A 16,637-nucleotide genomic window follows, 5' to 3' on the forward strand; every position below is an offset into this window, starting at 1 on the left:
CACTTCAATGGGTTATTTCATCATGGGTATGGCTCATTATTTTCAATGACTGCATATCTTATTTTGCAGAAAATGTTAAATAGAAGCTTAGATGACTCTACTTCATCAAAAGACTAGCATTCATTTTGCATCACTGCCCTAGCGATGGCAGGTTGAAAGCAGCGAGCTGACATAGCTAACGTGTCAGTTCAGAGTTTTTTAGGAAAGGTGAATTTGATCGTTTCATTCTGGGGTGAACTACCGCTTTCAGGTTGATCTAAGTCTGGGGCAAGCAGCTGGGGTCACTTGTGCCAGGAGGCTGTGCAGAAATGGCACTAATCTAATTGGAAGGCTTGTCCGTACTGTACTTCTACTCTTATTGGATGATTATTTAATAAGAATATAGTGAAGCTTAGCTCAGGGTGTGTCCCAACTGTCAATACTCAAACCAAATGGTTAAGAGTTTGTTCACTGAAGGGAAATTCAATGCCTGGAGTCAGTTACCTCTTAACAAAATCCCTCTTGAAGCAAAATCTCTAAATCATCTCCTAAATGTTCTTACTGTAGTTTAATCAAAGTACTGTCAAAGCCTTCAGAAATATATGTTTATTCCAGATTCCCTATACTTCCAATAAAAGCATTCATTGCGATAAATAAAAACATTTCTGATAACCGTACATTTGTGGACCACAACACAGAACACAGCAAGGAACACAGCATAATCAATAAGCAAGGTTGATTATTTGTCTCTTGCTGTCATGCCGTGTCTCAAAACAAGCAAAGTAAGAGGGCTGTACAGTATTTACCCAAGATGAAGTCACTGATAAGGTCATTTCCAATTAACTAAACTATCTTCCATAGCCCTCCATGTTCAAGTATGAGGTATTCAGCCTTGTAATGGAACTGAAAGGCAAAAATTATATAATCGGATTTCTATACTTTCCATATCATACCAGTGGGCATTACAAAGACATTAGAAGGTTAGTTAAAGGCTTATTGGCCCGGTGTTGTGGTGTGCTCTGTACAGTGTCCCAGTTTCTGCTGAAATTTTCCATTTGTTCCTAATACTTCATGGCACAAAAATGTGGAATGTGTATTTTTGAAAGGAAAAATGTTAATTTTATATGTACATATATTCACAATCCCAAGATGTTTTAACAAAGGATTAAACATCTTGGCATATATGTCTACACAAAATATTTGGCTAAATTTATTTTGCCAAAAGCTTCGTTTTCTCAATGGGTACAGCTCGTGGAGCACTTGAAAGCAGTTATTTTTTTTCAGATGTGAAGAACCTATTCAAAGCACATCGCCGTTATTCCTATATGAAACAAACAGCGCATCACAACTAATTTACTCAATAACCCTTTATTATCATTATTACTTTGAAACCCAAATACTTACGTTTAAACATCATTGGCATTGAATTTATTATTTAATTAATAATACCGTGATGAATCTTTACAAGAGATTTTTTTTTGTAGGACGAACAGCCAATTTTGTTTCAGTTTTGAGCTCTCCCCCGTAACGCAGTTACATTTCTAAACATAGTCAGAGTACATGAACAGACTCAAAAGACATCTGATCAGTTAAAAGTAATATCAAGCACTTAAATCTTTCACCAACCTGAGCTACCTGCAGAGACAGAGAGAGAGAGAGAGAGACTGAACACACACAGCTGACCTTCAACACTGATTGCCAGAGGAGCAGGAGCTGTGACTGATCTGCAACTGCAGTCTTCAAACAGGATGGTTGGCAGAGTAAACAGAAGACAACACAGCAGTAGTAGTAATAGTAGTAGTAGTATTAAATAGTAAGTATTATTAATAATCTTAGAATAATCTGAACCCTTCTTCATTTTTTTTCGTGTCCGTCTTATCCTTTGCATTATCATATCTTCTTATCTGTGTTTGATTATTTGCCATGTGAATTCAGGCTAACCAACAGAATGACAGATCTTGAAGGGGGGGGTTTTATCACTTAGATTCCCCAGGGGAGAGGGAGGGGGTGCAGACCTGCCTTTAACACTTGAATGATAAGGTGCCAAGGACATTGCCACGACCCAGACGGCAGGTTTAATGCAGAACTGAAATGGACGTTTTCATCACCATCAAGCCAGGACCAGTTTTGGGAGCTCCCCCACTTAACCAAGTTTAAAGGCATGTCAATCAAACAAAGTGCAAAGTAATACACAAGCATTTGTTTGCCTTCAGATTTTAAATCCAGGCCAATAAAAAAAAAAAAAAAACAAAACCAAAAAAAAAAATCTACTAGTACAACAGGTTATTCCTCCACAGTTGCGTAGGCAATGGAATCCACTTAGCTAGCTGACAGAAACGGCCATCGTTTAGAAGAAAATCAAGTGAATTTCCAAAATAACTTAAGTTGCAGGACTAACTGAAGCAAACACAATCCGAGCTGCAGACCGGTACACTTCTCTCCAGAAAATCCCACCCCGTCCTGTAAAACGCAAAGCCCCCGTCCCCTCACTGTTGGCCAGACAGAGGAAAGGAAAAGTGGGCATGATTTAGAAGGCGGAGGAAGAGTGCATCTGTGTTTAGGTGCCTAGCGATAAAGGTGAGACTGTTAGGGCAAGGCGAGCTATGCTGAGGCATTAGGGAAGGGGTCTAAAATGGCATTTCTTTTCTGAGTGCTCTTTGGGCCTAGGGTTCAGCCTCTAGAAAGTGTGTGTATGTGTGTCCGCGTGAGCGCATCTGTGTGTGTGTGCGTGTGTGTGCATGTATGTGCACGTGTGGGCATATGTGTTTTTTTGGGGGGAGGGGGGGTGTTCAGGAGAAGGGGTGTTTGGAAGGCCAGAGAGAATCAGAGGGCACAGTCATGGTCCCAGGGTCCCTCAGCAGCTGCAGGTCTCTGCCGATGGCTTGCCTCGGTCATTCTTGTCCAGTTTGATTGGCTCTGGGAACTCATTGTACAGCTCTACTTCTGTCTCCTGGGAGAAGGGAAGACAGGAGAGGAAGAGGGCCAGGAGAATACATGAAGAGAAGAAAGCAATGAACAAAAAAGAGGCAGTAAGTAAAAAGGTAGTATTCAATAAACAGTAATAAAATGAGTGGGGTGGAGTGTGCAGGGAAGTGAGGCAGAGAAATACATTGGGAGAGTGAAAGAGGGGCGGGGGAGGGGAGCAGCCACGATCAAGACAAAGAAATCAGTGACCATCTCCCCTCAGGTGCTCAACATGTTAACCCGAGTGGCAGCCTGCCCCCCCCCCACCCCCACCCTTACCCCCGCCCCTCTCCCCCCCTCCGGCCCCTTACCTGCTTCAGGGCGTTGCGTGCGATGGTCTGGAAGGCCTGCTCCACGTTGATGGCCTCTTTGGCGCTAGTCTCAAAGTACGGGATGTTGTTCTTACTCTGGCACCAGGCCTGCGCACGCTTGGTCGTTACCTGAGGGACAGGGATTCGCAGCGCTCCAAATCTTTCCGCCAATGTAACGCTCCAATTCCCCAACCAGAGCAACCGCTCGTTTTCAGAAACTCGGGACCTTCACTTCCCAGTGTAATTTGTCAGTGTAGCGAGGGACTAAATCTAAAACACATCCGTTTTATTCTCTCTGTGCATGGGGTGGAAAATTAAAGTCATTTATAAAAACAAGTGGCTACCTTTGTTCTTTAAACCTTTCCTTCTGGAACTTTCCCCGATACGGTCATTTGGCTTTATGAAGCCCGTATCAATTACATGTAAACTTATCACGCTATCCTTCCCCCCAATTTTATGTTTAATTTTGTGGCTTAAAGGTCAACAGTATGAGTATAACTAAGCTGTGTATGATTTATCATGGCACAATAAAAGTACTTTCAGTGTACAGGCCTAGTTTTACTGTGGCTAAATCTGCATCCATCAGTATGATTTCATGACCTTAGAATTCCCATTCCCAATGGCCTTGTGTAAATATGCATTTAAAAACATTAAATATACAGTATATTTAAAAACTATCTAACATTTAATAGTTTATGAAAATGAAAAACAAAGTGCATCAGAGGAAAACGGAAACAGCTGAAACTCAAAAATATAACTTGCACATTAGCTGCATTAAATAAATCAACCACTCGTGCTTATCTACTACCCACCCCCTAAAATAAGTCTCCTTGTGACATATAAAAACTATGCAATTCATTTATTCAAGTATATTCAAAATCAGAGCCATTGAACAACACTGAATCAGAACTTATTAAAACAAAAACGGAGCATTTTCAGACAAATTTCAGACAACCCAGGCCCGTCCCAGTATCTTCACACAAAGGCCAGCGGCAGCACCCACCTGTCTGTTCTCCAGGTCGATTTTGTTGCCTAGCACCACGAAGGGGAAGTTCTCGGGGTCACGGGGGCTGGCCTGGATCAGGAACTCGTCCCGCCAGCTGTCCAGGGTCTTGAAGGTGTTGGGCGCGGTCACGTCGAACACGAGCACGCAGCAGTCCGCACCGCGGTAGAACGCCACACCCAGGGACTGGAAGCGCTCCTGCCCTGCCGTGTCCCAGATCTGCACCAAATGGGGAGCAGATAAATGGGAAGACTGCAGCCACAGACAGCACCCCCAAACGACTGACATGCTGTCCATCTCTCTCTATGCATGTGTATCGTAATTCTGTGTACTGCAGGTCTCAAGTCAATACAACACCATTTGCCACTAAAGTTCCCTGAATTGGAATCAAGTTTGAATTTGAAATAAGACTTTGTCTGTCTGAAAGTATGTTACAGAAAGTTGACTGACAGAATATTTGTTTGGATTTTGCTATATTATTACCTGAATGCAGGAACTACATCCTACTCTCTGAGGTAAATAACTTGTGGATGAACTGCTTCATTTTGCTTCAAGATGCCAAAATAAAATGGTAACTTTGAAACACTAAACAATTAGTTACACACTGTAAAACAACAAATGATAAACACAGACCAGAATTCACATTTTCTGCAATTCAGTTTTGTTCATTTAAAATCTTACTTGCCAACACCACTAGTTTCTGTTCCTTCTTTCTAGCTTTACATACTCAGTCTGGAATCACTGTGAGGAACTTAGATCAGATTTCTCCCCCATCCCATCTTTTACTTCATTTCTGATATGACTGTATTTGGAAATTCAAGGTTAACTAAGCGTGGGTGGTGTTAGAAATTTTCTTGGGTTTCATACACAGAACCAGTTCTGTAGTTTCATGTCAGGAAGTACACAGACAAAATCATCTACAGTCTAAAAGGTTGATGTGTGCAAATCCAAAAGCACCACTGATCTCCCTTCTTGGAGCAATGAGAGGTAAAATGAAAATCCTTCACATCTCATCAGAGACTTAAGGCTCACAGCCCACATGAGAGCCAATAAACTGACTTGGGATCATGGTTTCAAACAGGCCAATTGTTCTAAATTAATTATATAGCAGTTTCATTTAATTATAGATAATTACATCAGTTTTACCATAATTCCTAGCGTATATGCTGATGCATTAATAATCATTGACAAAATTTCATCGAACAACACAGAAATGACCAGGTCTATAGCTAGGGTAAACTATAAGGAGGTGAAGCGGAAGTCCTGCCGAATGGCATTTCCGATATATTGCTACATGCTATGCTAGCACATTTCATCACTGACAGCAATAACGACAACTTCATATAAGCAAATGAAGCATTGAATCATTCTGCAACCACAAAATGACAAGGTGCCACATCATCAGCAAACGATCGATATGCAGCTTTTCATTACTTTTTAAAACATGTCATATTACAACAGAACGGTCAGATTTGTGTACCAAATAAAACAACAAGGATGACATCGCACTGTAGAGTGCCCTGAATTAGGCCAGCTGGCTGGAAACGGTACCTGCATTGTGACAAGTCTGTCGTCCACCATCACCTCTTTTGTCAGGAAGTCGGCTCCTATTGTGGCTTTGTACTGATTACTAAACTTCTTATTCACATACTGGTTCATCAGAGAAGTCTTCCCAACTCTACACAGACAAATGGAGATGGGGGAAAGGAGCAGAAGAAAATGGGGAAAAAAAAAAAAGGAAAATGACTGAGGCCAGAGGTATGAGCTTCATCCCCTTCCACTCCGTCAAGAGTGCATGCCAATAATTCTGGAGAACACTATATATGTAAATTATTATCAAATAAGAAACTGTGAAATTACACACACAATGTAACTGTTTGAAGGTTACATTGAGTGAAAAGTGCTTCATTGTCCATTACTGGCATGGATGTTGAAAGACTGATGAAGCTGAAGACCAAAAAAACCTAAAAATATATCAGCCTGTTGAACTGAAAAGTAAAACCACAGCCCATTACATTTTCATACTGTTCAAGAGCCAAGTATAATGTAGAGGGGCTAAATGAAATAAAAATATAACCACTCTTCCTTTCCGGCTGTGGACCAATCCTAAAGAGCAAGTCAAAGTCATGACCATACATAATTTTATTACCATAATACTATACTCAGGAAATAGCTTTGAAATAAATTAATCTCCAGAACGCTCATAGAAGCCCCCTCCCCCCAGTGTCATTACTGTCATCTTGCATTGCACACGCCTCTGTCCATGGGATCCTTCACATTGCATTAAACGCATCTACATTAGACTTGTTCATCTGAGGCTACACTTGGGTCAGATTACATACAGTATGTGGGAAGCTGGGGAAACAGTAAGTGGGAGGGGGACTACTGCAGTTTTAGTCATCCGCCATGATAATTACAAAACAATAACAATGTTTCACAATATAGATTAAACCAGAGGCGGTTTTAAACCTGTCAGTCACAACTCTCAACCTTTTTAACCCTGGAGAGAGCAGGTGTTTGAGAATATAATAGAGAATAGAAAATGCCACAGAGGGAAAGCATCACTTACCCAGAGTCTCCCAGGATAATAACCTTGAGGAGAACTTTCTTCCTGGACGTCATTCTGTCACAGCTAAGGAGAAAGGACACAAAAACAATCTCACCAGTTCTACAGTGCACTCAATGCCTAACAAATATTAAAATCAGTGATGTCACAAGTCTGACGCAAGCGAAGGCAGACATGGTTACTGTGGGCTGATGTGAATGGGAAGAGCCAACAGTGACGCTGCGCACCAAACCAGTTTCGAAACTGGACAGATGCAGCACGCATCACCGCCTTAGAATTCCACTATGATTCCCGAGCCAACTGGTCCCACCCACTGAGAGGAGCTGCCCTACTGCCTAAGAAGACTGTACAGTGCTTAATTTAACACACTAAATCACCAGTAGTTTCAGTAATCACAGAGGAATTCCTTTATACCCATTACCAATCATTTTTTAGTACCATACAGTGGTCCTGAAAAGTGGGTCAGGGCCAACCTGTGGGTCATGGGTAGGGCTGAATTGGGTTGAATGCTGAAAAATATAACTAAGTGTACATAATGTTTCCAAATGATGATCACATCAGACAAAAAAATCCACTTTCTAGTAGTTCTAATCCCATATTTTAGCACGTCCAAGCACAATTCACTAATGGGCTCGGTTCCAAAAAAAAGTGAATTCCTTCACTGAGTTTGGGAAACACTACTGTAAAGTACTGACCCGTACAAACCTGCAATATTATGTACAAAGCCACACTCACCATTCAGTGTTTGGCATGAATATGGATTCAATTATATCCTCATTTTTGTTCTGGCTACGGTTCAATGTACTCTTGGCTTGGAATCATTTGCCATTATATCTGGTAAATTCCACAGTAACAGAATGACGCTGAGAGGCACATTATTAACTTTAGTGCAAACGACGTGCAAAACCAAAAATGTTGATGCAGTGCGAAACAACCCACATATACATGCAAACACTAGGCTATACGTATACTATGCGTAGTGTGTGTATGTGTGCGTGTAGATGTTTGTGTACGATTACTGTCAATCAATTAGGCCAGTTTGTTTCATCTAAGAAACACTTTATGATAAATAAGTATTAATATCAGCATGTGTCATAACAGAATGACCAAAAAAATGATAAAAACAGGTTATTTATGTATCCTACATTTTCCAAAAACTGGACACAACACGAGCTGACATTTTGTGGATACCACAAACATCAACTCTGGTCCACTGCTGTTCCCCTTGACAGTCATTAGAAAACATGTTATACATTATACAACTTCAAATCTTTAGTCACAACAAAATAAATATTATTGAAAATTTCAATAAAAACTGGCAGTCAGGACCAATTGATGGTGATTTTAGGTGGTGATTTCTGCTTACCAGAAAAGTAGCCAAAGCAGCTTATTACCATATTACTTACAAACATATTGATGAGGAGGCCCACACAAGATCATCCAGACAGGTCAATACATGCTTTCATGACCACTAGCCTTGATTACTCCAATGTGCTTCACAGTGATAATCCAAAAACAAATCCACAGAATGGCAGCAACTGTTCAAAATGTTTTGAAGTAAGATAAAAACTAACTTTGTTTTGCAAATTTGTTTATATTCATAATTTAGTTATAAATGAAGTGCCACAAATGCAATTATCTTGTAAATGCATAAATTAAGCTGTTCTCCTTTAGTTTGAAATTAAATACTGAGAGCCACATAATAAAAATCAGGTAAAACTATACAAACATTATACCCATAAACCCTGCTAAATCCTTGTTCTGGATGAAGAAAAAGTCCAAAAATGGTGGAACTAACTTCACATTCTCATACAACTTCAGCTTTCAGTGAAGACCAAATTTTATAGAAACCTGCTTCCTGCTGACACATTACACTATTGAATGTGTATTTTTCACTGGCCACCATCTGTGTGGGTACAGATGCACACCGAGCGAGATTTCAGGCAAGAAACTGACTCGCGGCGCATAGCCAGGTGCACACACACAACAGAAATTCTTTGTCTACAAGTACCCAACTCACAGCATGGTCGTAGGTGTTAAATTCACTTCAGCATGCGGGTGCCAAATCTCAAGAATCAAAGCAAACTTGTAATGGCTATAAAAAGAAATAAAATAGGCTGGAAAACCACACTGAGTGTAACTAGCCTTAAGTGTCATGGCGTGCGCGTCACGTGCTTGATGCTGAAAATTGCAATCGGTGTCCATGGACAATTCAGAACTGTGTCCATCCATGACTGCTGTGCGATTAACACAAAATTAATGCTTGAGTTTCATTACCGAAAACTATTTTTTGTAAACACTCGCAAAACAGTTTAATAGTATAGAAATGCTATGAAAGTAGTAAAAATTTCAAATAATCTTTGAAATTATTTGTCTAGCCAAGTATCACATTCAACCCTTCAATATTTTCCAGTTAGTTAAACATTTCATTGTAATTGTGATTGTAGCCTTTTTCATCCCTCCAAGGCAGAAAGTCAGTCTAGCTTCTGATCCAGGGAGAAACACACAATGAGCAAACACCTAGCCTATAGCGGGCTGTACGACAGCACAGCAAGAGAAGACCTGTGAAGGCAGACTGACATGCAAAAACACTGCACGCTGAAAAATAAAAAACAGCAACTAAAAGCCCATGCGGCTTCAATGCCCTCAGTGTGATTCTATGTGACACTCTAGACAGTGTGACATTTATTACAGGTCAAGGTGTGCCCATTACACGCAGAGATTTCTTACATTTTCATTTTTCTGTGTCTTTTAATGGGCAGTTAAGGGGCATTAGCGTTGTGCATGATTTCTTATTATAGAGCACAGGACATCCTTCAATCAAAGACACTGATCAGTATATTAAAAAGCTTGACAGGCTGAATACCAGTGACCCTTACCATGCGCCTGTGGTGCTTTTTATAATAATCAAAACTGCAGAAAGGGGGCTTCCTGACCTGCAATGTCCCAATATTTTAACTGCCTGATAAACTTTCCCTTCAAGTAGTCCAGTGATTCTTTAAAGGCTTACAAAAGCCAGGAAGGCTGCAAGTGGACAAAGGCTGGATTAGTCGTGAATGTTCAGCTGCAAAGCATCAAAAACGGCACAGTCCTTACCGGAAGAGTAAGTGTCGCTTGACGTTAACGACGCAAAGTGTGGGAATAAGGGCTCTGTCCAACAATAGGTCCTAGTGTGATTTTAAAGGGAAAATTCACCCAAAAATAAAATAAAGCTATATTTCCACTTGACCACAGTGCCATCTATCCATCCAGATTTTTTTTCTCAGTTTTGCTAAGATTTGACTAGTTAGATATCCGCTGCAGCTCAGCCTGATACATCATACCTCAATGGTGCCAACATTTGCGGCGCTCAAAGCAACAAAAATTTACGGTCGGAAAACTCAACAGCAACACCTCTTTCTGAATATAAAGACACTCTTACTCACAAACATGCACAGACCTGGTTGTACATGGTTTCATAAAAAACTCCTTCCCACCAATGTATGCCAACTCTGTATATTGGCACAAAGACTCAACCAAAGCCTGCCAGTATTCTTGGGCACAAGGTCATCATTGTTTTAAAAGCTTGTTTCAACATATTTCTTGCCTCCACCTGTTCCGACATATTGGGGCACAACAACTATTGACCATTTTAAAATGTAAGTAACAATTAAACTAAAGAGAATGGGGCTGAATCAGAGACACACCCGGATTCTGGCGTTGTTTTGATCAAGGCAGATGCATGCTGGGATTGTCCGACATCATCTGCTGGAGCTCGATAGTTATTTTGGCAGCCAAGCACCTTTATTATTAGGATGTGCACGTACCACCTTGACTGATAAAAGACAGAGCACCCAGGACAGTCACTGAAGGACATTCACAAAGAAGAAAGAAAATGAGTGTGTGAGAGGAGTGCTTTGAGTGAATGACAATAAAAAGGAATGAGTGCAATTCCTTAGTCAGCTGACCACTGAACTCCAGTTCCAGTGTGTGGCACAGTGCAGCAGTGGTGCTGTACGCACACAGGGCTCTCAGCATTGCTCACCCTCACTACAGTCATGTGTTCTCTCAGCTGCCGGCAGTCACGAGGAACACAGCACACACACGAGCGTACACTCACACACTCTCTCTCTCTCACACACACACACACAACACAAGCGTACACGCACATGTGCACGCGCGCGCGCACACTCTCTCTCTCACACAAACACACACACACACACACACACACACAACACACACAACACAAGCGTACGTGCACACGTGCTGACACAGACACACACACAAACACACGAGCGTACACGCACACACACTCACACACAACACACACACACACACACACACACACAACACACACACGAGCGTACACGCACATGTGCTACGCTGCGCACACTCTGCTCTACACAGACACACACACAACACACACCACGAGCGTGCACGCACACACACTCACACACAACACACACAACACACACACACACACACACACACACACACACACACACACACACAACAACACACACAACACAAGCGTACGTGCACACGTGCTGACACAGACACACACACAAACACACACCACGAGCGTACACGCACGCACACACACACACACATAACACACACCACGAGCGTACGCACAAACGCGCTGACACACACACACACCACAAGCGTGCGCGCACTCACACACACACGCGTACACACATACACACACACAAAAGTCATCAATTTTACAGAAACAAAAATATTATTTCCTCACATCCACAAAGAAAGGAAATCTCCATCTAAAAAGGGCACAGATGTTAGCCTCACATTATATGTTGGAGAACAAATTGTACTAGGTCAGGCTGTAGGTTCAAAAAACATTTCGAATAACATGTTAACTTGTCAACCAACTGTAATTTTCTTTAAAGGAGAAATGTGCGGTTGTAGCACACACATGTAATCACAATCAGGATAATACGGCGCTCTCTCGCATGAAACCTCTCTGACAGGCCGTCAGTCATCCAGGTGTAACCCTACCAACTGAACAGGAAGACACGACGTGTCCCTTTACACTGGCTGGAGGAAGTAAACAACAACAAAATAAGCTCCAGTCTTTCCCAACCCTGCCGGTCTCTGCATCACCAGGACTGCTCCACATGTCGCTGTCACTTCAGTGCGAGGTATCTGGGTATGAGAAAAGCTAGCAGGGACACGCAGGCAGGTTTACAATGAGGTGCACAACAACAAGAAAAATACATTGCGAAACTGTGGGTTGACACGGTACTCTTAAGGACAGATAAAGCCTCAGGAACAAACTGGGACAGGTTCTGTGCAACACAAACCTGCTGTAATTAGTCTATATTTGAAGCCAGAGATCTTTTGCCACGAATGCTGTGAATCAGGGACAGACCAAAGCGGTACAGAAGGAGCCATTAGCAATGGTCCTTGTCTCAAGTGTTCACAGAGATTACAGGTTCAGCAATAGCACCATTGCTCCTGCACGGCAATACAAAGCCTAATCGGCGCATTATATTACTATTGCCGAAAAAGATATAAACCAAAACCGCAGCCCGATTAATATAAACAGGCTTTTGTTTACCTTGGTTACCATAGAAACTTCTTCCTTACTGGCACTTCATCTAAAAAATGTTGTTCTACCTCACCAGTTCTCAACCCCACCCCCTTCTCCAACTTATCTCATCTCCCCAAAACATCAGGAGTTGTCAGAAGGAACATTACTGACCCCAAGGGCCTGGGGCAAAACTCTAACTCTTTGCCACAAATACAGAACACAAGACTCCCCTTCAGGCTGGTCCAGTGCTTCTCTGGTGATGCATTTGTGGAACAACCCAAAAATGAGCTAAATAAATAAATTAAGCATCCTTGCCCCTTGTACTCAGCCCCCACTGTACTACTGCCTGTGCTGGTCTCCCCTTCAACGGGACATTCATGAGCCACAACTAGTCCTCAAGAAGAATACAATTCATTCAAGTCACCCAGGGGAGTTTTCAAGCACATTTCTCCATATCCATTGTCCTTATGTCTAGCACTGCTAGCCCAGACCTTAACCAAGTCAATGTTATGCTATATAACTACTACTCACCATAGCACCTCATGTGGGAAACACAGAAATGTGGAAACCAATGGGTAAAACACTGGGTCAAGACACTGTGGATCTACAGAACTTCTGCAGAGCTTGATGACTACCCATTCATTTGAACCAGGTGTGTTGGAGCAGGGAAACATATAAAACATGCAGGGCAGTAGGTCTCCAGGACCAGGGTTGAGAAACACTGATATACACTATTTGACAAAAGTTATCTGGACACCCCTTGGTCTGGGGCTGTTTATTATGGTTTGGGCTAGTCCCCTTAGTTCCAGTGAAGGTAAAGCTTCGTGCTATAGCATACAATCCAATTCTAGACGATTCTGTGCTTCCCTAACTGTTTAGGGAGGGCCCTTTCCTGGTTTTGTCAAGAACGGTGTGGAAGAACTTGATTGTACTGCACAGAGCCCAGAACTCAACCTCATCCAAAACATTTGGGATCAATTGGAAAACCAACTGCGAGCCAGGCCTTATCACCAAACCAGTGCCTGTCCTCACTAATGGTATTCTAGCTGAATGGAAGCAAATCCCTGCACCAATGCTGCAACATCTAGTATAAAGCCTTCCCAGAAGAGTGGAGGTTGTTATAGCAGCAGAGGGTGGACCAACTCCATTTTAATGACCATAATTTTGGATGAGATGTTGGATGTCAGGTGTTCACATACTTTTGGCCATGTAGTGTATATATCAAAAGATTAAATTAAGCTTTCATTTTCCCTAAACTCTAGATCACTTATGAAGCAACATGCACTGGAGAGCATACATAAAATCGAGAATACAAACTTGCCACAGAACTACTCTCTGTATTAGCTACTTTATTTGCTACCTGAATGTAAAATTAAATCAACAATAATCCTCTCAATCACTACACAGTCTAATACACATTCTGCACATTTGTATATGACCAGTACTGAATTTTTATGCACACCCTTTCAAACTGCAGAATTTGCAATCCTCCTCTTATTACAACTCCAATTTTCTGTGCTCTCAAATGTATTCCGAACAATCTCTGACCACTTCTCATTCAAAAAGGGACATGTATTTATCATTAAGCACAGCAAAGCACATACTAAAACACTGCTAGATGACACTGCAAAAACCATGCTCACTGAACCATAGTCATCATTCTGCCACGTGAAATCTTTCATACTTTCAATTTGATTACAAATATCTGAGCCTTCGGAAACTACTGGGTCTTGGTTTAAGCTAAATGATGACTAAAGCACGCAAAGATCTGTTTCTAGCCGCATATTTCTCTTGATTTTTTCGGTAGAGGGTGGCGTAGCTCGTCCTGCTCGGCTTCAAAGGGCTGGGGCAGTGCGACGAAAAATGTTAGAGCCATGATTCGAAGGTGGAAGGCGTGTTACAGATACTATTCCAGGATTACTCTATTAGCCCAGCTTTCTATGAATTTAAATAGTACGACTACTGTTCAATTTCCATTCACAGAACAACGATATTAATATAGTCATTTAACAGAAGCTCATATCCAGGGTGACTAGCCAGTAGGTGCACCTTATCAGGCTAGAACAGCAACTACATATCATAATCTAATCAATATTAATTTTGCTACAATACAAAACGAACGATCGAGCATCACAGACACAGGGCAGCACATCACGTGCGAGGACTGTCTCACAAACCACTAACATTATTCGCCAAGGATACAGGCTGTGTTCATAGTAAATCAATTATATTTCCCTGACGTTGATAATATGAGCAACACTGGGCTGATATATGCTGAACATTATTTCTTATATCTAGTAGGCCTAATTAGCGTTAACTTTCTGGCTTAGAAGAAAGCCAAACTACTATGTTGTCACTACCCACACCCCAATGCATACTGATGGAAGGCTAATGTTAGCTAAATTACGTCTGTAGTGTATTTTTTTTCTGAGCTATCCGTCTAATCTGCAACTCATGATATTCCAGAAAATCAGATCACATGGGGAAAACCCATAGACTGTATAAAACGGGAAAACCTCACTTCTTGCACCGCTAACCACGGAACTAGCCAGCTGCTTTACGTTAATGTAAAGTATATTAGTTGAATGGGCTATATTTAAGCTAGCGCTGTTAGCCAGTCTATGTCTAATTATTGACCATCTAACCACACACGTCCAATCAACCTTGGTTTGTAGCAAACTTAAAACTAGCTAGTCTAGAGTTAGCACGCTAGTAGTGGCACAAATTCCAACTCGTCAACGAGGCAAGTTCAGCCAGAAAGAGAGCTTCACTTTTAGCCATCGAAGAAAAATGTATAGAGTTAGCTAGCTAGGTAAGCTGGTAGTTTGCAAGCTACTTTACCAAGTAACCATGGCACTGTCAAACAAATATTGTCGAGTTAGCCAACTGTAGGTTCCTGTAGCGAGACATATAGACTATATATATTTTTTAAGTCGAACAGTTAACATAAATTAATGATAAAAATAACCAAGCCGTGTCAGTGGGCCTTGCCTGTGTTTAACAATTAGCTAACGTTACAACGTCTGGCCTATCCTTCTGACAAGTCAACTACAGATAAGTGTTAACTTAGCTAAGTTAATTGGTCACTTCGCTAGCTAGAATTTGAGCAAAGCTATGGAAGTTAGCTACTTTATAGATTAAACTGATCTCTAACTGCTCAAAAACGTATACACCGTATCAGGGGTCTGTTACACTTCTAACGCTTTGCAAATAAACATAAGACACTTGCCGTAGCGATGTAGCTATCACCCAGAAAGCTGTCTCCCCTTTTTCATACCCCAGTTTAAGGAGGCCTCCCCGTTACCCGCTACCTAGTCCCAGCATCCATGTTGGCAAAACGCATTGTTTGTTGAACTTACCGCGTACTTCCAGAAGATCAAGGATAATCTTAGTTTCAATATGTATATTTTCAACAATAGCTGCCAATATAATCTATATTTTAATAGCTGACACCCTTTCCGCGGATAGAGAAATAGACACTAGCTAACTATAGCGAGCTAATAATGATTTCAAGCTTTTCCTTCAGGAGGCGGACTAGTGTAAAGAATAGCAAGCTAGCGACTACGTTGTCTTGCGTTTTGTGGTTTTTCAACCTGTTTTGTCTTGACGTGTTCGCACAGACAATAAAATGTTACCTAAACTAGCTTGCGAACTGGTGGCTGCCTTTTCACTTTCTTGCAGCTAAGTATTGCAGAATGCAACCCGCTCCCCTCTTGCTTTTTTCCTTCCTCTCTCACTTCCTCCAAAACAACTCCTGTGTCAGCGGACACTGACGTCATGGCGCACGCTCTACAAGACACACCTTAAACCCTGCCCACAGTTTGTACTGGCCGCCCTGATTGGATTTTGGAAGTGACCCCGCCTTTATTGTCCATTTGAGACATCATCCAAGACTGACATCTGGCATTAATTGTTCTGATCTATGTCCAAGGACGTCACCTCTAATTCTAACCATTAAACAGATTGCTGCAACACCTGTTTATTAAGATAATAAACCAAAACACACACACACACACGGCCAATGTGATACTCTATTTATATGTTTTAAAAATGTTTTTGTTATTAAAATTGTGAGGGAATTTCTATAACTGTTATGTTTTCATAACAGTATTTTTTTTTTAATTATTGACTGCTTGTTCACCAGGAGAGGACAACCTGACTCTTGAGAAAGCAAAATAAATTAACGTTGACTATGTTTTTCCTCTGGTGAAGGAAAGGTTGCAGCTTACTGTCTTTATAATGGGCTAACACGTTTTTATGGAGCGTGGCTAGGTGTGCAAGAGC

General features: G+C 41.5%; 1 protein-coding gene across 2 annotated transcripts; it reads right to left on the minus strand.

The window, feature by feature from the left end:
- Positions 1-1,328: 1,328 nt before the first annotated feature.
- LOC118207699 (ras-related protein rab7-like) lies at positions 1,329-16,125 on the minus strand. Of its 2 annotated transcripts, none has more exons than XM_035381541.1 (6): positions 15,989-16,125; positions 6,827-6,889; positions 5,809-5,935; positions 4,258-4,476; positions 3,255-3,383; positions 1,329-2,929 (listed from the first exon to the last, which is right to left on the minus strand). In XM_035381541.1, the coding sequence occupies exons 2-6, from the start codon at positions 6,877-6,879 to the stop codon at positions 2,834-2,836; spliced, it is 624 nt and encodes a 207-aa protein (XP_035237432.1). In that variant the 5' UTR covers positions 6,880-6,889; positions 15,989-16,125; the 3' UTR covers positions 1,329-2,833. The 2 variants fall into 2 exon arrangements, with proteins under 2 accessions (XP_035237432.1, XP_035237430.1); XM_035381539.1 differs by having other exon boundaries at positions 15,713-16,118.
- Between the last annotated feature and the right edge of the window lie 512 nt (positions 16,126-16,637).

This window comes from Anguilla anguilla, chromosome 11 (genome assembly GCF_013347855.1).
Source record: "Anguilla anguilla isolate fAngAng1 chromosome 11, fAngAng1.pri, whole genome shotgun sequence".
In the NCBI taxonomy this organism is placed as follows: Eukaryota; Metazoa; Chordata; class Actinopteri; order Anguilliformes; family Anguillidae; genus Anguilla; species Anguilla anguilla.

Coding starts and splice junctions, on each gene's coding strand:
- LOC118207699 (XM_035381541.1), bottom strand. CDS start 6,879: ATGACGTCCAGGAAGAAAGTTCTCCTCAAGGTTATTATCCTGGGAGAC. Junction 5,936..6,826: donor ATTATCCTGGGAGACTCTGG/GTAAGTGATGCT, acceptor TTGTCTGTGTAG/AGTTGGGAAGACTTCTCTGA. Junction 3,384..4,257: donor TCGACCTGGAGAACAGACAG/GTGGGTGCTGCC, acceptor CCTGTCCCTCAG/GTAACGACCAAGCGTGCGCA.